This window comes from Poecile atricapillus, chromosome 29 (genome assembly GCF_030490865.1).
Source record: "Poecile atricapillus isolate bPoeAtr1 chromosome 29, bPoeAtr1.hap1, whole genome shotgun sequence".
Taxonomy (NCBI): domain Eukaryota; kingdom Metazoa; phylum Chordata; class Aves; order Passeriformes; family Paridae; genus Poecile; species Poecile atricapillus.
Window position 1 is genome coordinate 3,012,811 of NC_081277.1, and position 22,952 is coordinate 3,035,762.

At 42.9% G+C, this 22,952-nt stretch overlaps 1 protein-coding gene across 1 annotated transcript in view; it reads right to left on the bottom strand.

Annotated features, from left to right (window-relative positions):
• The window catches only part of EBF2 (EBF transcription factor 2), a 121,208-nt gene that overhangs the window by 22,082 nt on the left and 76,174 nt on the right, over positions 1–22,952 (bottom strand). The window contains exons 7-8 of the mRNA XM_058859083.1: positions 11,465–11,546; positions 1,158–1,275 (exon numbers count right to left, since the gene is read on the bottom strand). Of these exons, the coding sequence (XP_058715066.1) occupies positions 1,158–1,275; positions 11,465–11,546 (200 nt within the window). The remainder of the gene's footprint in view (positions 1–1,157; positions 1,276–11,464; positions 11,547–22,952) is intronic.

Genomic DNA, 22,952 nt, shown 5'->3' on the forward strand with positions numbered 1-22,952 from the left:
TTTTCTTGATTTTATAGAGTCAATTTTTATTTTTTTTTTAATTTTTTTTATTTCTCTCTTCCATATGTTCAAGGCCTCTGGACTATGCATCCCATCAGGAACCCAATATGGTTTCCAGGCCATAACCAAAGTCAATCCATCACTCCATTCCCAATGTTGACAGGGTCAGAGGTGGAGGGGAACTTTGGCAGTGCTCCAAAAACATGAGACTCCTTTGAACAGCCAGTCAATCACATCCAATCAGTCAAGGAAAAACTGGATGGCTTCCTAGGCTAGGAATCCTGGGATTTTCCTTCTACCATTTCACTGCCCGCTGGGGGAGAATTAACACCACTCTGAATTCTTTACTGATTCAATCATTTTCTTCCAGTTCATTAATTCTTCTTTTAGGTTGATACAGGGCACAGTTAAGAAGTGGGGTAGCAAAACATTATAATGAAATAATATCCTTGCTTGTCTTTTCTACTAACATCACCAGCTCTTCTCACTTTCAGTGGCTGCAGGAGAGGGAAAAGCAGGCACTGATAGCATTTTCCAGCATTTTCCAGTCGGTTTTGAGCACTGTCTGCTTGAGGGAGGTGGAACATTTTGGGAACGGAGAGGGAGAGGAGGGGCCAAACGTTTTGAAACTTAACAGATACAAGAATTTGTAATTGCTTGAATACAGTCCCCAACCCATCCTGGAGCTGGCCATGAGTCTGGCTTAGCCAAACAAACTCACATCAATTAGTGTCAGCTCCCTCTGCGCATCGTTAGGCTCCGTGCACAGTTTGTTTAAGGGAACCAGTGACACTTTTTCATACACATCTTGTGCTGGAACGGCTCTGTTTAACTAAGATGTCATCTTGCCTAATTTGCCTGAAATCAAATCTATCCCAGCTGAATGAGAGGGCTGAAATTTAGATAATACTTGGTGTTTCTGTGTTTTTCATCTTTGCAGTACATACTAATTAATAAATTGCAGGGGGAGGGGGAGCCAGTCCCTTAGAAGTGAGGAGGATCATATTTTGCATGCAGTAGACACTGTTTTCCTGCCTCTGCCTTCCCCAAACCCCCTGAGGCTCTGCAATTCCCCCTTAGCTCTCCTTCCCTCCTGAAAACAAACAGAAAGGGAAGAATGGATAATTTCTGCTCTGCTCTCCAGACAAAACTCCCACCTTCCGAGGGGTCGAGTCTCCTCGCTCTCCGCCCGTGCTTGGAGTTGTTGTGCACGAACATGTTGTCAGACACTGCCAGCACGTGCCCATCCACGTTCACTGTTGTCGATAGCACCACCTGGATATTTAGAAAGAAAAGGAAAAAACAGCCAGGTAAAGAATTTATTCGAAATTCAGCTTGTTAAGAATTAATAATTCAGTTCTAAACCCTTTTGTTTTGTAAAATGGCAGCACACCCTGAGGGGGTTTACAAGAAGGGGAGAAAATATTTTCAGCCTTCATTCAGTGCATTAATTGCATTTAACACATGTGGGCTATATAGAAGCCTCACTCTATAATGACAGAGCTCCTGCAGTGTGGAAACTCCATGAAAACAGGGCCTAATTCCATGCCTGGTTTTGACATGTGGGTGCATGGTGCCTCCTGAAAAATCATCTGAGCCTGAGCACCCCAAACCAAGCAACAGGTTTTAAACCTCAGCCTCCATGACTGGGTTCCAGTTTGAATTCTTAGAGGAAGTAACTGTGTATGTTAATTAACCCACTTTAGTTTTTACAGTATCCAAAGCTCTAAATCCCATCAATCCAGAAACATGTGTGACTTCAAGCCACAGACTTTTGGGAAAAACAAGCAGTGTTTTAACTCCTGAAAGAAGATGCCCTCAGATTGAGTGGTTTTGACTATTAGTTGGTGTAAATGAGCTTAATTCCATCCCAGTGCCACACCTACAGCCATGGAAAGTCAAACCCTGGATGTGTTCATGGATTTTTACAGCCTCAGCTGTCACAGCCGAGGTAAGAGGATGTCAAGCTCTAATTGTTGATAAAACTCTGTTCAGCACAGAGCAGGAGAGACCTTGCCCCCGCCAGGCTTAGGCGAGCTTAAAGAATACTTTCTTTCTTGAGACGAATCTAATTCATTCCAAAAGGCTCTTGTCATCCTGTACTCTTATACTTCTCAAGCATTCTTGTCACAGAATGTGTTGCTTTTTTGTGCCAACTGATTTCCTCATTCCCATTAGGGTGGGGTGTGACTCCATCCAAAGGGAACGTTTCCCGCATGACATAGCTGAGCCCACTCAGATGCACTTCATTATTTTCCCTTAAACAATGGAAATAAATTTTAGTCTCTCACTGGCCAGCCCAGAGCACACTGTGGCAAAGGGGAATAGGCCTGAATTATTCCAGTGTCTGAAATATTTACGACAAGTGTTTAAATTGCAACCAAATGTAAAAAAAAAAAAAAAAAAAAAGCATGTCTTGTATATACAGTTACAGTATGGAAGAGAGACATCTCTGAGCTCACTTACACGAGTGGGATAAACACACCCACGTGCTCCCAGGAAGGGAGAGCAGAGGCAGCCTTTAAGTGTTCACACATAGAACAGAATTATGGAATGTCCTGAGTGGAAAAGGGACCCACTGGGATCATCCAGTTCTGCTCCTGGCCCTGCACAGGCACCCCAAAATCCCACCCTGAAGCGTTGTCCCAATGCTCCTGGAGCTTTGGCAGCCTCTGTGCCCATTCCCTGAGCAGCCTGGGCAGTGCCAGCACCCTCTGGGGGGAGAACCTTTCCCAAAATCCAGCCTGAGCCTCCCTGGCACAGCTCCAGCCATCCCCCAGGTGCTGTCCCTGTCCCAGAGCAGAGGTCAGTGTTGGAATCACTGTTTGGGTTGTGCACAACACAAGAGCCACATTTTGGGAGGAGATGTAGAGACCCCTACAGCAATGGAAGAGTATGAACCAGCCCAGAAGACAAGAGCTGAGCATCTTCTGCTCCCTGAGCCAGCAGGAATGGAAGATGCACTCCTAGACCTCTCTCCATGTGAGATTCTGTTTTTATCCACCTCTCCCAGCCATGACAGGAGGGCCAGAGCCACTTGGCCTATTGCAGTCTGGGACCCAGAGTGAATAAACACTGTGTTCTCATGGGCAGGATGAGATGCAAAGTTCAGACCTGGAGCAGAACCTTCTCAAAGTTTGGGGCCTTTTTTGCTGTAACCTGAATTTCAGCAGAGACCTTGGTCATTGCTGCGCCACCACCACCCAACTCCTCATCCATAGTGTGGAGAAAGGACAGGTGAGATCGTGGACCTCAAAATGACTGAACTTCTTCACTTTGCCCCAGCCATTCCCTGTTGCCTGATGGAAATCACAATTGTTTTATTCTGGAGATTAAAAACCAATGTTTTATGGATAAAAGGAGGAGGAATGTGCATTCCACCATGGTCTCTAACTCCCAGGCCCTTCCCTTTCACAAGCCAACTGCTTTCCCCCAGTGAGTATTTCCTGGGTCATGAAGGGTGACCCTTTCCATCTGGAATCAATCAGTCAACTCCTGACAACTTCCTGAAACACCTCACTCCATTTCCTGTTCTCTCCCCCTTCCCTCTTTCCCCCTGGTTTGCTTCACTCTTCAAAACTGCAGGCCACAGCAGCTTAATGTTAGAGGGTCAGACACAGTTAGACTCCAAAACACTACACAAGAACACCTTTGACCTTCAAAAATCTTTACATCTTAGCTAAACAAATCAAGGTCAACATTTCTTACCATTACCTTGTTAACCATTTCTATGCATTTTTGCCAATACTCTCCTGAACACATATTTATCAGCAACACTTGTTCTCCCAACATCGTAAAAGAGTCCAAGCCCCTTTATAAAAAACCTGTATTTAGTGCTGATGAAAGGTGATGTGCAAACTTCCCTGGAGATTTAAATTCTGACTTTTGCCCACAGTGCTGGCAAATGGTTCTGGTGAGTTTTTCTTTTCCTGCCCTGATGGCACCACTTCTTGCCTATGATAATTTGGCTTCTTTGCCTGTTCTCAGTGGAGAATCTTTTACCTAACACCATTTGCTAAGGCAAAATTTAATCCAAAGGGAATGATCTGAGAAAAAAAAAATAGGTCAGGTAGGCCATGGATTCTGGCAATTGAGTCTAAGGGCCAAATTTTGGGCACAGACATCATAAAAACTACAGGTTTTGTGCCACCCAAAAGCTGGACCAAACTGTCACCTCTGCTGGGGTTTCAGAGGACAGCAAGCAAGCAAGCAAGCGAGAGGGCAATGTGTTATTCCTTCATCCTTCCAAACACAGATCCCATCTCCCTCAGAACACTGGGGGAATTACAGAATTCTAAGCTGTTTTCACACTCCTCAAGGTTCTCCCTGCCAATCTGCAAAGGTCTTCTTATCAGCTGAGAGACCGCAGCCAAAAGCAGTGATTCCCCAGCAGTCCTGGAGGGATGCCAGAGCCGTATCTCCACATTATTTTTGTTTCCCAGGTGCATTTCTGTAATGCAATCCTCACTCAGAACCCACAGGGAGGGTTCACCTCCTGTGACATCCAGGCAAAGTGTCTTCAGCACATTAAACTCGGCTTCTCTGAGCTTCACTGCCCCTCCTTCGCCACCCTCCCAGCTCAGGGGGTTGTGTTTCTTTACAAACCCTCACCTGGGTACTACACATTTCCCTCCCTCAACTATGTTATATCAGTATTTTTATATTCTAAAGTGTGCTGCTCTTCAAATCACAGATATGCAAATCCATTCACATCCTCAGATACAAAATCTGTATCATTCACAGACACCTATTTAGACATATGGTACAAACATTCCAGGCATACAGGCATTAACTTACATGTAACATATCTCATCACTGTGTAAATGATCTCTCTCAAAAAAATTCCTGTTACCATTCCAAGTGTGGAAAAAATTCTTTATGACATTGTACATCTGGAAACAATATTGCATTCCTGATGCACTTTCCCTTATAACTCTCTAGTCACAGCACCATGTTATTTTAACTTTAAAAAATAATTTAAAAAAAAAAAAACAACCAAAAAAACTGCTATGAGGATTTTAAAAAATAGTAATTTTTTTAAAATTATTGTTATTAGTATTAGTATTATTATTTTCCAGCTGAGTGGAAGGAAAGATGTCAGGCCTCATCCTTCTGCCTGGACTTGGACAGGGCTCCCATTGATGTCAACAGGAATTTTGGTTGAGGGAGTAACACAGGAGGAGAGCCTGGATGTGATGGGTTTGCTTCAGAGTTGGATGAGGAATAGGATAAACAATGTGGAAAATGCCAGCAGCCTCACTCTGCTCAAAACTTCCATGGAATTCTTCGGGAAATCCTCTCCAGCACCCTGAGCCTGCAAAGTGGGGGCTGACAGGGCAAACTGGGAACTTGGCCTTCACCCCAGGGAATCTGGAGGTTCTTGGGACACTGGGGTTGGGCTCCACTCCTGGCCCATGGACACCTTGTCTCCTGCTGTTATCCACAGCCAAACCACGGAGCTGCTTCCATAAAATCCCATACAACCCTTTCCACCTTTGCCTTTGACGCTCGTCTTGTTTGAAAGCCCGGGGGTGAGGGAATTTATGGTTTACAGCCTAAATTTAGTCTTATACTTAACATTAGCTTTAAAATTATTATTTCCCTTCCTGACCTACCTAAGGGTAATTCTAGAGAGCAATTCCAGCCCTCCTCAGTGCAAGAATTTGAGCCAAACTCTTCTCCAGCCCCTGTCCCCTTAATGACCCATTCCTGCACCTGTTCCAATGTCATTTTGCTCTCTTCTGACTGTAGTTAATGCAGTGTATTGTACCCAAACAAGAAATCAGAAGGGCCCAATGCAACAAATTTCTGCAACTCCTTTCTGCTGCCAGCGTGAGACAGAGTGGATCTCATCTGTGGTTTGTTTTTAATGGATGACACATCACTCTGGGAACTCTCTTTCCCCATGGATATTTGGCCTTCAGATCTGAGCACATTAAGCTCCTTGAGTACTTTTTCTCTTGCAGTTGAGTCAGTCCTTCCCTTACTCACACAGAATCTAAAATAACCTCACCTTTTGTTGGGTCAGTCAGTACCCGATGAAGAGATCTGCCCCCTGAAGTAACAGCCCAGGCTCTGCTGACACCAGCTGCATTTGTTTTGCAATCTATACCTGGGAAATCAGTGCCCCATAATGATTATTTCATGTAGGATTCAGCTCCAGCAGAGTTCAGTGATCCCTCTCCATATCCCAGCCTGACCATGGGGGTCTGTGGCACATTCCTTCCCGATTCCTCCTGATTTAGAGCAGTTCTGTTTTATCCTTGCCATCCTTTTTGCTTCCTACAAGCCTACATTCCGAACTCCCAATATCATCCCACCCCTCTCAATCATTTTCCACTTCCCTGAGTGACACAGACCCCTCGGAGCTCTGGATTAGGGCGAGCTGGGTGAAATCCCAGCCCCAGCCAGCTTTGCTCACGTGTCTGATGATGAACTGATCCAACCACTCTGAGGTCAGGAAGGAAACCTCCCCATGGATGCACCTTGTTATTTTTCCTTTCTCTTCCTCCCTAGAGCATCCAGAGGAGGTGGGGGTACCTGCCAGAAAACATTCCATGCCATGTTTTCTGCTGAAAACAGAGGGCAATAACTGACCTTTCTCTTTTTGCTCCTAGAAAAGGACATTGGCTCAAAGCTGACCACTGTTAGTACCAATTTCTGCTGCCTCGTAGCCCTCCCTGGCACTGCAGGACCTGTTTAATCACTCTGCTCCTGCAGGAAGCAGAATTCCCAATCAACAGGAGCCTAATGTGTGAGCACCAGGGCTCAGCTGAAGCATTCCAGCTGAAGAGCCTCATCTTAATTCCACAGAATTATCGTCCCCCTTTACACACCGGTCGTTACCATTAAAGGATCATTGGGCTTCCATCAAGTTCTGCAGGAGAATTCCTCATTAAATGGAGGGCATAGTTTTTATTTTTTTATTTTAAGTTCCATTCCTGGGAGAATCCCTCGCTGAGAACACAGCCCTGCCTAACAATACCTACATAAATTCAATTTGCACAGGAGCTGAACTTAAACCTTGTGTTTGAATAGGTGATTTTAGGATGATTTTTGCCTCAGCTTTCCACCCACCAGCTTTATTTGGAAATATTTTAATTGATAAAAAGCCAATATTTGCTTCAGTTAAATTCACAGGGACATATTGCTCCATCTCTGTGGGTTTTGGGCAGCCATCAAGTAACTATGAAAGTATCCCTTAGTTCTAGAAATATTCCCTTTTCTTTAGTTCTAGAAAGATTCACTTTCCCTGCTTTAGCCACTGACAGACATCGAAGTAGTAATTCGCAATAAAATCATGTTCCTACAGGGGAAAAAACCCCACTAAAATAATGATCACACATTCCTTAACTTTTGATGTAAAACACGGTTTTCAACAGCACAAAACCATTGCATTTGGTTAAAAAAAGAAGAAAAAGAAAGGAAAGCAAGAGAATTTAATTGTATTTCTGAAGCTCTACTTAATATCAAAGCAAATTTCCAATAGTCAACAGGATCTCAAAGCAGCTGGTGTTGTTCTCCAAACTAAAGAATTAAAATAAAGAAACCCCAACTCTTCAGGCATCTGGAGCTGCATTAAATTTACAACTCGGTGTTAATGTAACCTTTCCTCCCCTTTCTCTCCCCACCCCCCGCCTTTTTTTTTTTTAACAATACACTTGAAACCTAACATTTAATTTATCTTAATATGTAGTATGAAATATCTAAATCTTGTGATGGCTCTGAAAGTGAGGCTGGGGCTGGGCTTGGACACTGGATCCCAGTGCCCTGGAATTTTGGGGAAGAGCCAAACCAAGGCTGAACTGTGCAGCTTCACACCCATCTCTAATCAGAAGCATTAGCTTGACACTTTTCCAGTCATGAGTAACCATCGCTCTGTGCTGGAAAACTCAGTAGGATGCATTTTAAAGCACTATTTCCACATCTTTTAATTTGTATTCGTGTCTCATCAACAAAGCCTTGGGTTTGGGCTTCCATTCAGGCTTTCCTAAAGGGCAAAAATGGTGTTGGAGGAGACCCTTTCAGGCCCAGGTTTCAGTAGTGATTAAATGATGGAAGGATTCTCTCTGCTGTTTTGTTTAATAACCATAGAAGTATCCTGATGTCTCCTGGAGATTTGACAAACACTACTCCACTGAAAATGAACGTATTTGGCTATGCAGAAGAACACAGATAGGAATTAAAACGCCCTTAGATGAGCATTGCTGCAGAATTCTGTTTGCATAAAGGAAGTGAAGTGCTTGGAAATGTCTGGAAAAGGAGGGACTTAATAACAACAGCTGTACAAATAATTTATTGGGGAAAGACCAGCAGAGGTCTTAGAAATGGCCCAAGACTGAAACAAAATGAATTAAATCATGAAATGAATAAACCACTCTGCTGCACTGTGGTTTTTGACCCTGCTTTTCCTCTGCTCACAGGTTCCTGCATTGGCAGGATGCACATCTATCCCTTCAAACCTAACAGACAACTGTTCTTTGCTTTGCCTGATGAATACATTAACAATTAAAATGAAAATTAACATGTCCAAAGTGTGAAAACAGATCTCTAATATTTTAAAGTAATTTTTCCCCCCCTGCTTTTGACTTTCAGGTTTGCTGACCAACCACGTCCAGCAAGCAGCAGGCAAAAATAATTAATCAAAATTTTTAAACAGAAAAATCAACAAATCCCCAGAAAAATCAACCAAAAATAAAATAAGTGTCCAGAAGCTATTGGAACATTCAAGAACACTCTTGAATTTGGTTATGTTGAGGGAAGTAATGATGCTACCCTTAGAAAGTAGGAGGCAGACAGAAACAAGCTGTCTTTGCCTATTGGCCTTGCTCTTCATTACGGCTAATTTGCTTTGGAACACGGAGCTTTGTTAATCCCAAGGTGTCAAATTTTAGCAATTTGAGCCACTTTTTGTATCTTTTTTTTGTCCACACTGACCTCTGCAGCCCAGAACAAAGCTCAGCAATGCACGTGTCCAACTTTGAAGGAGCCTGAACGAAGATCCTCCTCTCACTCAAAACCTCAAGAGTTCTGCAATTTGTCTCAGAGGTTTGGGTTCTGTAACCCTGAGAAAAGTCTGGCGTTTTGGGGAGGGCTGATAAAAAGCAAACTGAACTGAGTGTTTTTAAAGGCTGATCTTGATTAATTTGGGGGCCTGAACCGAATTCTCCCACTGAGACTCAAACGGGATGAGCTCCCATGGACTGAAAGTGCAGGAGGAGTTGAAGTTATCCCAGAGAAGCAGAACCCTGGAGTCTCTCTCGGCTCTGTTTTCCCAGCTTGGCTTGCTCAGGGGCAGAAAACCCAGCTGAGGAGTTTATCCCAGCTCACTTTTCTCAATAAAGTGCCGGCTTTGGTGCAGAGATGAAAAGCAAGGCCAGGCTCTCTCCCATGCAGGAGAGCTGCCAGGTGGATGGGCTGAGGAATGAAGGAGTTCCATCTGCATCCACGTGATCCTGCAGGATTTGGTTCCGTTTCCCTGTTCAAGGTTTCCCTGGACACCTGAGGCTGGTGGGCTCTGTCACATCCCCCTTTGGCTGAGCTCACACCAAGAATAATGCTGAGATCAAAAAAAAGTTGGCTCCAGACTCCTCCTGCAGCTCAGCATCTGATGGAAATCAAGGATTTGAGGATTTTTTTTTGGAGCAGCCAGCATGGGTTTGAAATCAGAGCTGAATTTCTCCAATATTCCGCTGTGTTTGGGTGCAGAATTTCTCTTTTGGCAGTTCAAACCAATATTCTGTGTATTATGGCATCGCCTCAGGTCCCCAGGTGTTAATCAGGAGAGCCCTGGGCACAATTTTTTACAAACTCAGAACAAACCACCCCAAAATGGAGACTATTTATGTTTCCTGACATTCCACAATCAGCTCTTCTCGCTGGCTCCAAGAGCCAACAAGATGTGTTTACATGCTGTAAAAGAGGTTTTTATTTTCTCCTTTCCTGATTTTTTAGCATTCTTGGCAGATGATAAGTAATTGCTGGGGTTTTTTTTATGAAAATTGCCAGTTGAAAAAAACCTCAGTATAAATTCCCTAACAATGAGCACCTCTTTTTTTTCCCTCATGTCTTATCATCTCTAAAAAACACAGAGTGAAGAAGTCACTGCGGTCTCTTTAAACTACTGGTGAAAAAAATTAGGTTGGTCAGGAATTTCTCTTTAAATTTCTTTGTGCTCCAAACAAAAAGCTAATAAATTTTTTTATTATTATTTTTTGCCTGCGTTTCTTTAATTTTTCTGAGCTTTCAGAAGCTTTTGTTTTTTAGGACTTCTCGTAAAGTTGAAACATTTTTATTAATTATTGAATTTTTCATTGCTAGCAGAAGCGGAAGAAAAAAATCACTTTTTCTATGAGAACACATTTTGATGGAAAGTCTGAAGTAACTCTGTAAACTCCTGTGGAGTTTTAACTCCCTTTATAAGTGAGGAAACATGCAAATGAACACGAAACATGAAACATGAAGCAATGGAGCATCAAGTACCAAACCTGTGGATGTCACCTTTCCATGTCAAGGATCTACAGGAAAACCACACATCCCTCAGTGAGCTAAAATCCAATTTTTGTTAGAGATGTGAGACACAATAATATGTGAGTATTATTATTATTGAGACACAATAAGGTGTGAGTGAAGGCACAATAATAATGGGAACAAGCATCGTTTTCAAGGCTGGTCCTGGGTTCCATCAGTGAATTTGGAGGCTCTGGCTGATGGATTTGCTCTCCTGGATCAAGACCATGGAGCTTCACAAAGGTAAACAGCCCCATGTGGAGCCAGAGATGAGAAGGAAATCAGCTCTTCTCCTCTCCCCACTGCCACACTCCACCTGCTCGGTGTTTCTGAGCTGGAATTCACAATCCATCAGCCACGGGGCCGATGGAAGCAGTGGCAGATTTCACTGCCAGGCAGCTGGGTCAGGGTCCCACGGGGCTTGTTGCTTTTGCTGTGAGATCTTAAAGTGACCAGCACTATTTTGGCTTCTTGGTTTGTTGTTTTGTTATTTTTTTTTTTTTTTTCAAGAAGCTGAAGGGAGTATGTGAGAGTGTTAGAAAGCAAAAAAAAATAATAGGGGAAGAGGTAAGGAATGAGGAGGTTGCTTGTGTAGCACGTACAGAGATACTTTGAAAAATTCTGAGGCATCTAAATATCACAAGCACAATCCCTGCTGTGGGCAGCTGTATGTGCGAGCGCTTTGCCCGAGGGTGTCAAATCAAATATCCACTGCTGGTTGGTACAGCACAGCACTTCCCCCTGGGGACTCGGGGTGGAAAAAGAGGGAAGGGAAAAAAAAAAAGGGGGGGGGGGAGAAAGGTTTAAACACAACAAATGGAGAAAAACTTTAACACTGATACGGCTTTTCATAGATTGTCATGGTGTTTATTTGGAATGATGTAGGAGAGAGGAGATGGGGAAGGAAAAGGAGAACAGAGGCAGAGAGGTTAATGCTGAGCCTTGTAAGACTTACCTGGAACCGTCTCATATCTCTCGGGTTTCCTGCTGTTTTCAAGCAATTCTGATTGCACTTGAGAAAAAATTTGAGGAAGAATCTGGAAAGATAAAGAATCACGTCACTTCTATTAACCACAGCAAAAGGTGTTGCTATATTCTGGTTTAAAATGTACATGAAGTGATTTGTGTCATAGTGGCTCTTACAGAGCTACGAGAATTTGTCAAAACACAGACAAACTAAACTCTAATAAACAGAATCTACAAAAGCCAGCAGGCAAAGTATAACCAGTGTGACAGAAATCCACCGTGGTGTAAGTGAGCAAACATAATTCCTCTGATCTACACCCACTCCCTCTCCACAGGTTTGACCACACAATTTTAGACTCTTCCTTTATCTCTCCCTCACATTCAAGGTCTTTCTTTGGCTGTCTGGAGGGATTTTCCATGAAACAATATAGAGGGATAATGGTATTGTGGAAACCACAAAACCAACAGGGCAACTCCGAGGCAGATAAGCCTTGGAACGACTTGGAATGTATGAAAAACCCAGGAGCAAACACAGCTCAGAGAAGAATCTGATGAGGTTTCATCCTGATGATGTTTTTTTCTGATGAAGATTCCAGTCACTAACGCAGAGGAGCAGAACTGCCAAAAGCCCAGATTATTCCTACCTAGATTTTGAGGGAGGATAAGGAAAACACGAGCTCAAGTGAAACATGACAGCTCACGCTGTCCGAGCAGATAAACCCATTAATATCCCACAAAGTTCTCGTGCCAATTATTTTTGCCCTGTCACATACACCCATCTTCATATGGTTTATTATTCTGTAGAGTTTCACTTGTCATGTACCCCAGGTGCATCTCCAGCCTGTTTGGTGACTCACCCAATGCTGCATGGACATTTTACAGTTTAGAAATATTAAGCAGGAATTTTCCCCTAAGCTGTTCCACCAAATTTTGTCTTGCACCCACGGAGGAAAGGATTCACCCCTTTGTTTTCTGACCGAATCCAGACATTTCAGAGGTAAAGAAACTGTGAAAAGCCACAGCGGTTGGATTAAAAACAAAACAAACAAGTCTTCAAAATTCAGGCATAAGCAAGAAATTTTTTGGCATCCTCTGTTGCAAGTGAAAATATTCTCTGTGATTCTTATTTCCGTTTGTGTTTGTCAGACAAGATGGGTTTAACCGCAACAATTATAATTAAAAAAATAAATCAAAGACTTTGAGATAGATTTAGAAGGAAAAAGAGTCGGATGCAAGAAAAAATAAATAGTTGGAGAATTGATTTCGAATACAAAGAACAAGTTATTTATTTATTTCTCTTGCTGAGTGCTTTCTTAAAAAAAAAAAAAAAAAAAATCTGCTTTTGCAGTAAGTTAAAGTCCCAGGTGAGCCAGGCCTATTTCCCTTTCTGTTACTATGACAACGATTTTTTACCGCAGTCCCTAAGTCCCTTCAGAACTCACACATTCATGCCTTGAATTAGAACTTTAAAGGAGAAAGATGGATATTTCTTGGGTTTACCAACAACACCCTCCAAACCAGCCCCAGCACAAGACAATAACACAAAAATCTGCTCTCCCTTGTTAGTGCCACTTTCTCTGCACTACTCCCACCACGAAATTTCTCCTCCATCTGCCCCAAAATAAAAAGAAAAAGCCACGGGTTGGATCCATTCAAACAAACAAAACCCCTCTGCAAACCTCACCCACAAAACCTCACCCAGATCGTGCCATGTGAAACCAGTGCCACACAATCCACCCTGCCAGGGACCCTTTCCAATTAAAAAATCCAATTTTTTAACTATCATTTTTTTAATTCTCTCACAGATATATTAGATCTTTTTAAAATGTCTATTTTCTCAAGGTGAGAGTGTAATTTTCTCCCTATTTCCTTCTCATTTGAGATCTCCCTTCAGCAGAACATTGAAGTTCAGCAGGAAAGAGGTGTCAGTGCTCAGCTCTCAGAGGGCAACTCCTGCCAATAGAGCCCTGGGCACCTCCGTGTCTTCCAAACTAAAAAATCCTACAGAATTTCATGCCTTGGGAGCAGCACTGAATATATTTTATTAAATAAGTCCTGTCGAGTCCGTGCTAAAACCTGTGACTTCTTTTTATATGAAAGATTTGGTGAGATTTTATCCCCAAAAAACGTTTTCAGAAGGAAAAATCCTCCACACACAGGCACCCTCGGAGATTCACAGGAGAATGTGAATCAGCACAAATGTTACTCACAAAAACTCTTTCTTCTCTTTCCTTCTACTTAGAGATACACAAAAGAATATTTGCAGATATATAAACAGCTTACAGGAGATGTGCCTGTGCAAAGGAAAGCTCCAGAATGGAACCAAACTATAAAATGAACCAAGGCAAGGAACTTTTCCATGAAAATCATTGAGCAGCTGGCTAATCATTCTGCAGGAAAACCACAACAACAACAACAACAACAAAAAATCCACAGGTTGTTACTTCTAAGGAAATATAAAACAAATTAAGCAGGAAGATGGCCAGCTTACTTTATAATTTTTTTTTAATGCTTGCATCTCTTTTGATTGAGATGAGAAAAAACCATCACTACACATGGACGAACAAGGAAAATGAGCAGGGAAAGGTCTGGGAGAGAACTTGTTGTGTCAGCTGGGCTGATTTTGGGAAGAGCCCAGATCCTGGGGGACTGTCAGCAACACAACCCCTAAAAGGCAGACACAGAGAGGCAGAAATTCCAAATAACAGCATCCACCAGCAAACTCCACAACGCGGCACGGCAAGGAAAGAAAATCCCCTTTTTCTGCTAAATGCCTTCAGAAAGTCAGGGTTCAGACCCCCAGCAAAACCAGCTTGAAAATGGAGCTGGATTCCAATTAAATCTGGCCTAATTCGTGTCGAGGGGGGCGATGGCCATTAAAAAAACACAGAAAATGAAAGTTCCCCTCTCCCCGAGCTGTGCTGAGCATTCCCCATCCTCCCCTCTTGCTCTGCACCAAACCCATCCAAACCCGCGGGGCTCAGCCGGGATATCGAACCCCAGCAATCCAGGGCAAGATCCCACCAAGGCATCTTAGAGGTGCCTTGACTTTCTGCAACTTCTGAGCAGCTCAAAAGGCTGAAATTTTTGCTGCTTTAAGACATCACAAAATTGCCTCGCTCACTTCAGAAAGTGCTGGGTTTGCTTTTAGCACTTAAACATCGTGGCAATATTCATATTTCTTTTGCTAAGATGCTTGTTGGAGGTCACTGGATGTGCTGCACTATGACAATTTCCCTCCCATCACCCCAAAATTTAGATTTAATTTCATTTAGCTGCACACACAGGGATTTTTATATATTTTTTATCCCCTGTTGAACCACATCTTTCTTTTTCTCTTTTTCAGAGTTCCTCCAGTCAAATTTGAGCTGCAAGTGGGCACCTGCATGAAGTGTTTGGTAGGTTGTTATATATATATATATATATGTGTGCGTATAAATGTATATCTATATATTTTTTAAGAGGTTGCAGCTGGGAAATGCATTAATATTTATTGCAGCATTAGAATAAAAATGACTTGGGGGGAGCAAAGAGGAGGGAAGGTTTAGCACTAAATGAAGCTGATTTAGGGGTAGCAGGAGAATTGCAGAAGGATTTTATTAATTTCTTTAAATGAGATCCTTTAGCCAGTGTTCGGCCTTAACCTATATATACATAAAAAATAATAATAATTTTTACAAAACAATTAGAAAAAATATGAGCTGATTTTGATGTTTCTTGGCCAATCTTTGGCCTTGCTAAGGAGAGAATTAGGTGGGAGTTTAGCAGGTGACTCTGGCTCCAGCCAAGCAAACGGACCTTGCCCCATCCTCTCAATATTTCAGGGTGCTGGGGGAAAATCTCAATATTTCTATATTTCAGTCATTTCAATAACTAGCCCTGGAAACTCTGGCATTGCTATAGAAAAGCAGATTGAGTTAATGCCCAGGCATAAAATTAATTAAGATATAAGCACAGACTTCTCTTCCTGTTTCTGTCTCGTCGCTGACCTCACCGGGTACAGATTGATGCACTTGAGAGGTCTCCGAAACGCCACCTTCAATCCTCCTCCCTCTTTCTAGGGCTATTTTAGAAGTCACTGCTCCTCCTGCTGGGAGCTCCCACCCAGCCCAGCTCAGCTGAGGAACTCTGAAGTTCTGCTTTTCCCCTTCAGCACCAAGCCAGATGAATTATCTCAGCCATTTTTTGGCGCTACCTCAAGCAGTCCTTGGGGATGCGCCAGGAGAGCTCCTAACGCAGCTGAGGGCTTCACAGGGCTTCCCTGGACGTGGAGAAAGGCTGAGTGCAAATTAAACCAGGTCTTGCATCAGTTTCCAAAGCAGCTTTTGACCCACCTGCTCTATGCACAAACTGGCAGGTGCTGCACCTGGCTAGAACTGAAATCTGTGTTCCACGCCTCCGAGGATGTTTGTACACCTCAGATGAGTGAGAACAATCAAACTGACCTTCATCAAATCCTGCTGGAGTCAGAAAAATCCTCCTGGTGCATTCAGCAGGACTGGGCAGAAGCCCTAAAACTCAGTCTCACGTGCAGCAGAAGGTATAATTTAAAATCAAATCAATCAATCAATATTTATCCACCATTGATGCTTCGTTAAAATAGAGGTATAGAATCAAGAGGTCCAACATTGGCTGTATGTTGGGAACAGCCTCTGGATACACCTAAAAATGCTGGATACACCTAAAAATTTTCCCTTGTATAGCAAATAATTCTGGCTTTTTGGGGTTGCTGTGGAATTTGGAGTTGTGGCCTCAGTCATTTTTTGGAATACACATACTGTCTAGGATAATTCTGATTATGCTTACCAGCAAATCCCGTGCTCCCAAAATCTAATGGAAATATAAAGATACGGAGCAATTCTGCTTAAATAATTCAGTGCTTCCAAAAAGTCACAAAGGGAACAAAGAAAAAACAAAAAAACCCAGAAGTTGTTATTGTGAGTATCGGTTAAACAATATTAAATTTAAATATCCTGTGCACTGCGAAAGTGTTGCTATTGCAGTGAGGGCCTGACTCCAGCTCCATCAGAGCAGGGGAATTCTGGATCAGTCAGATCCTCCCCTCAGGTCACCTGTGTGTGCCTTGGCATGGCAACCTCTGAGAGAAGTGGGACAAGTAACCCTGCCCAGTGCCCCCCACAGCCTCACATTCCTTCCCTTCCAAGGGCCAGGTCTCCAGGTCACTGTTTCAAATCAATTAATTGCATTTATGGGATATCACCATCCTGATTTTAATGAATATCACGGTAGAAGACTTCTTTGTAATCTGAATATTTATCTCTGGAGTAATTTCGATCTATTATGTGTATTATTAGGGAGCTGATGAGAAAATTCCCCGTTTTTTTTTGCAGCAGTTACAGTCAGTGTGGGATCAGGCAGTGCACAAAGGCGCTTTAAATGAACGTACACCTTCCACGGTGTGAGAAATGAGGGGGGTTATTGCAGTGAGCCAGAGTATTTATGTGATACTCCACAAACAGCAGCTAATTAATCTTCACAAAACTCCTGTGCATAAAGTGTGAACCCAGTTTAACAAACGTGAAAACCAACATATGTAGGTCAGGAGACTTTTCTGAGTCTGTCAGAGATTCACTGGGAGAGAAGGGAGCAGGAGTCAGCGATGAGATCCCAAGTCTCAGCCACGAGAAGAGGAGTTGGCTGCTCATTTGTCACTTGGGGTTCTTTTAATAGAAAAACTCCAGTTGCTCAAAAAACCAACCAACCAACCAAAAAAAACCCCACAAAAAACACAAAAAGCCCCACACAAAACAAACAAACAAAAACGAACCAGAAAGCAGATTAACTCTATGCCTGTTATTCCAACACCCAGCAAAATCCTCATTTTCTGATGGTACAAACAAGAAACTCTTCTCCATCCTCTTGCCTTGATTCAAAACAATTTCTTCAGTCTGGTTACACTTTTTTCCTAAGTGACTTTTCTTGCAGTCACTCGCTCCAATTTAGATTTTAGGTTTAAAGTTTAAGATTTGATGTGGGAATATTATTTAGGGCCTGATTCCTGAAATTCCCCCCACATGGGGGAAGGCAGAAGTGTCTGATTTCCTCTGGCCCTGGGTTCAAAAACGCCAATGTTGGAGATAGGTGCGAAAAAGGAACAAAAACAGGGTTGGGAGTCAGCTAAGGGAGCCCAAGAGATCTGATCAACATAAAAATCAACTTTAAAATCACAGCATGGCAGAACCCTGAAACTGCCTCTAATTATAATTTTTTTGCTATGCCAGGATATCCTGCTCACAGGTAACAGGTAGGTAACACTCTCTACAATGGCTTGAAAAAGACATGGAGTGAAAATATCCCATATTTCAGATGGATCAAAGGAGAACACTGCACACAAGTCCACAGCAATGGATCCATGTCCAACTCCCAGTCCTTTCCCTCAGGCACAGAACAATTCCTCCTCAAATATCGCCTTTCTCTGCATCCTGGAACAACATATTTCTCTCCACCCTTTATCTAGTGGGTTTGTTTTGGTTTGTTTTTTTTTAAAAAAAGCTTAGATTCAAACCACTAATAACTGAATATAAACCTGCAACGTGTCACTCAACCTCCCCACATGTCAGGAAACTTGATATTTATTTGCTGTGGATCTTCAGTTTTCATCTCTGAAGCAGATTGTGTCCCCCTGGTTCAGGGCAGGGACACGGCCCTACAACTGCAATTCATGCTCTTTGGGATAAATAAATGCTTCTTCTGTTGCAAAATGATCCCATTTTCAAGAAACAAGAGCTGGGCGAGAGTGCCCTGCCGGGTACCCAGGCAGTTGTTTCTCGGTGCTCAATGCACTTGTTTCCCATGGCCACATTTGCTAGGGGGAAAAAAAAAACCCAAAATCTCCAAGGAAAACCTCCTTGTTTGTGCACTCTGATGAAAACCTGACACCATTAATGAAAATAATAATTGAACTCTATGGGCTCGAATTGAAAATGAAACACAACACTAACAGCATGTTTGTAATTGCAATTGTTCTCCAAAAACTCTTTGGAGGACTCTTTGCAATTTGAGCGTTTTCCCTTTATCCTTTGGGCTTTCCCCTTTCCTCCCACACCAAAACTTTCCAGTAACTTCCAAGACAATGGGTAAAAGCTTATTTATCCTGGAAGATCCATATTATTCATGCTGTTTGGCACGGGCCCAAATGCCAGAGCATAATCAAGAGTCAATAGGCAGGGAGGTAATAGAGGAGAGGATTGGGCTGACGGGCTGTTGAAAGGGACCTTCAGATAATATTCCCTGGTTTATTACGGTGTCTGTGGGCTCCAACTGTGCTGGGCACGTTGTGAAATTGTTATTGGGGACGGGAGGCACAAAGGACAGCGGGGAGGGAAGGCTTTTGTGCATCTCAGGGACGGGGAAGTCAAGGCACAGAGAAAATCAGGGCCTGCCCCATCGCACAGAGCCAGCTGCTCTTCCAGGCACCAGCCACATCCCATTCCTGCATCCCAGTCCTGCTTGGGATTTTAACTGGTTCTTTTTACCAGTGACACAAAATTCATTCAGCTCATTGCCTCCACACAGAACACCCAGCAGGGTTTGGAAAACACGGCCAGACTCTTGTTCTTTACGCTCCTGCCAGCATCAGCAGCACAACAAGATTTGGGGCTGGGCTGTGTCACAGGCCCAAGGATGCTCTGCAGTCCTGCTTAAATCCAGTCATTTTTGGTATCACCTCACCCTCTGAACTCTACACAGGTGCAGATTTATCTCCAGCCTCCTTAGCAAACCCTGCAGATCCCAGAAAGGCTGGCAGAGGTGCTAAATGAGCACAGACTCAAATCCCCTCTCATTTTGTTTTTCCATACCGAGAGAAACCTGCAATTCCTTCCTCTTGTGGCTTTTCCATCCTCCCAGCCCATCTCTCTCCAAAACCCCAGCCTGCTGAGCCATGCTAGGCTGAGCAGTGAGCACCAATTGCACCAGTGGCCCCTCTCTGCTGGCTCTGCTGGTTTTTACTGCTGCTGCCAGATGGCAGAGCCCGGCACACAAAAACTCCCGACCCTGCATATAACGCAGAACTCAGAAATAACTTCCCAGCGACTCCAGGAGAGCACAGAGCTGATGTGAGCATTGGGGACAGAACCAAGGTTAGGCTCCCATTTTACACCTGCCAGAGTGGATCTGGCTCAGCTCAGAGCTCTCGCTCATTCGGGCTCTGTCCCCAAACTGGGTTTGTGTGGAATAAACGTGCTAAAGAGGCAGATTTACATCCCAGCAGCTCAGCATCCAGGCACATTCTGCCTCCCCCCTTCTCCAGGGCTGTTCAGAGGGCAGATTTGCACCTATTGTACTTCTGGGTCTGGGCACAGATGACCTTGAATCCGAACATTGGTGTAACATTATATTCCTGTGACAGATTTATGGATTGGCAGATAGGGGTGCATTCAGCGCATTCCTTCCCTAAGACAGGACAGCATCCAATGTTTGTTAGCATCATTAAACTAAAACTGACTTTTCACCTGCTCCCATACCATATGCAGCTGCAAATTTTTAAATTAAACTATGAAGCCATGCATAAATTTACATATATTACAGACTAGCCTCTCCATTTAACATGCAAATGTACTCCAATGTTTCAGAACACCTTCTGTCGCTAATTAATTTGCTGAATTATAATTAGACTAATCCTGCATAATTAATAAGCACAGATTTTTTTTTAATTTCTAAGCAGCTTGATGAGATCATTCACTTCCTTCTATAAACTGCTAAGTAACTGTTAAAAAAAATCTGGAAAGAACATATGTGAAAAGGTATGTTTGATGTCGCATACAAATTCAAACTAGCGGGCAGGCTTCAAGAAAGTCAAGATTAATAGAGGTGTGTGCTTGAAGAGACCGTCAGCACATTATTTTCAGGGGCATGGACCAAGATTTTCTGTGTCTGTTTTATTCCTTTTTTTTTTTTCTTTTTTTTGCTTTTACCCCTCAGACCTTCCAAGATCATGGAGTGAGCAGGGCAGGGAGCTGGTGGAGGATCAGGAGATGCTCTGATGCCACCCCACGCTGTCTCTCAAGCCCTCACCCTGGACGTGCTGGGTGTGGATCAGCTCCTTTGATGGGATTTGGAATTGTTTTCATCCCCGCTGCCAAAACCAACCGAGAGCATTCTAGAGAAACAATTAAGTGCTATTAGCACTGGATTCATTCTCCACTGATTAAAATGAAGGGTTGTGCTTTCCTGTTGGAGAGCTGCGGAGAAGGGCACGTGCCACAGCAGGTTTAAATGGGCTGGGTTAGAGGCCACAAAGTGATGCAGAAAGAGCTCAAAACAGCCCAGTCTTCAGATCTAAAATATATCTTTCTAAAATAATCATGCAGGGAAGAGGAAGATCCAAAACGTCACAGGATGTTGTGCAAACGAGGATGGCCACAACAATATGAGTATTTTATTTATCAGCATTGTCTGGAGCCTCACTCCCTGTATTTATTTAACTATTTGAGATGTAGCATTTCAGCTCTACTTCTCCTTGTTTTGTCTTTCCCTCAATCCTCTTCAAATTCAACACCACCCTGTGTTTGCCTCAGCTGTGAGTAAGCAAAATCTGTGGCAAGACCTTCTGGTTCCCAACAAAGGAAGCAAGAAAAAAATTAATTCTTATCTGAGGAAATTGCTGAGCCACTTCAAGTCTTAGAGCGTGGCTTGTCTGCTCAATGCATGTGACATCCTCATCAGGCACTTCTGCCTGAAGTTTGCTATTTTTTATTAACTTGGACAAGTGCCCTTCTTCAGATAAATGTATCATTTAAATTGACCTGGGTTCTGCATAAACAGAAAACATAAAAGCTTAAACAGGACAAGTTCTTGGCACTGTGTGCCAACCAAGCCTCTTTCTAGTATTTCCTACTGGACAGTCCATAGGAAATCACTCTTTTTTTAAAAATAAAAATCAAGCCAAACAACTTTTTTTGGCCCACAAAGACAGAAAATTATTCTGCTGTGCTTGAACTCATTAGAACCTCCTCAGAGCAGAGAGGTGCTCTGAATGGCAAATGTTGAACAAAGGGGGAAGAAATATCATCTTGAAATTAAAAATACAGAAAAATTGCACTCTTGGAATCCTGTCCAGTCCCAAAGCACAGCAATATAATGAAATCACCACGGGACTGAAGGACTGAGCGTGGAACAGCTCCAACAATTCCGTGTTATAAATTTACAGACAGCCCCAATAGATGTTGTTTTCTTAACAACCACTGGACACATCACCAGGTGACAAAGGAAGTTAAAGAGGAACAAAGAAAACATCTCTCTGCCTCATCCATCTCCATTTCTTACCTTCCAATATCCCAGCTCAGCAGACAGAAAATATGTAATGAGTTAAAAAAAAAAAAAAAAATAAAATCAGGATTAGGTCTGTATTTTTTTCCCTCCATGTTTCTGCCTGCACTTACTGGTTTTTTTTTTAAACCATGGATGAATTGGCCCAAAGATAAAAATGTCACGTGGCTGAGGCAGAAATAGAATCTGTATCTCCAGAGCCATGGTTCTGGTACAGGAGCAAGTCCCTGACATTCTTTAAAGCTATTCCTGTTTTGTCAGAAAAAGAGATTTTGCAGCCACAGCGTGAGGCCAACCCCAAATATCAACACCCACGTCTTTCAGGTTTCTGATGGCCACAGCTTCCCACCATTTCCCAGTTCTCTGGCCATGGAATCTGCCACAGCTGAAATGATTTTTCACTTTTTTGTTGTTTCAGCTCCTGATAAAGATTGTGTGTGTGTGTATGGAGATGCAATTTTGCTTTCAAGAGAAAAATTCTGAACTCTAAACTTCACCTTTTTTCTATATTTTAACGTATATCCCCAGAAATCCACTAATTTCCTAGAGACTTATTATTTTAGACAATAAGCACCATCTTGAGTTTATGAGGAACAAGAAAATACTTTACATGCTGTAAAAAAATGAATACATTTAAAGTGATCCCACCCTGTACTGCAAACATTTCATTCATCCCTGGGTACTGCCTCCAAAATTAATTCACCTTTTCAGTACCCTTGGATGCAGAACATACAGAGACCAAAAAAAGCAGCAGGATTTTGGGTACAAACCCTGTTAACTGGCAAAGAGGTGAGGTATCAGTGAAGAAAGTTGATATGTTATTTTCAGGATTGAGCTGTAGGAAAAAGCAGGAAGTTGTGGGAAAGACCAGGACAGGCTCTAAGAACAGGTTTCATGCATGAAGAGCAACTTCAAGTGCCCAATCTCAGCTCCAAAAAAACCCAAATATTCTTGAAATACATCACCAAAACCACACTCCTTACAAGTGCTTTAAATTGGGCACCCAGAAATCCCAGTGAGGTAAAATCTGAGCACTTGGGCAGTCCCTTTGCTGGAATCTCGGGGCTGCAGGAAATTATTTTGGCCCTGGCCAATACTTTCTGCTACAGGAAAAATTGCTTCCCTTCCACCCCTCTCCCCCACGTGTGCACATGCACCCACTCACACGTTGTGCAGTGATGTTAACA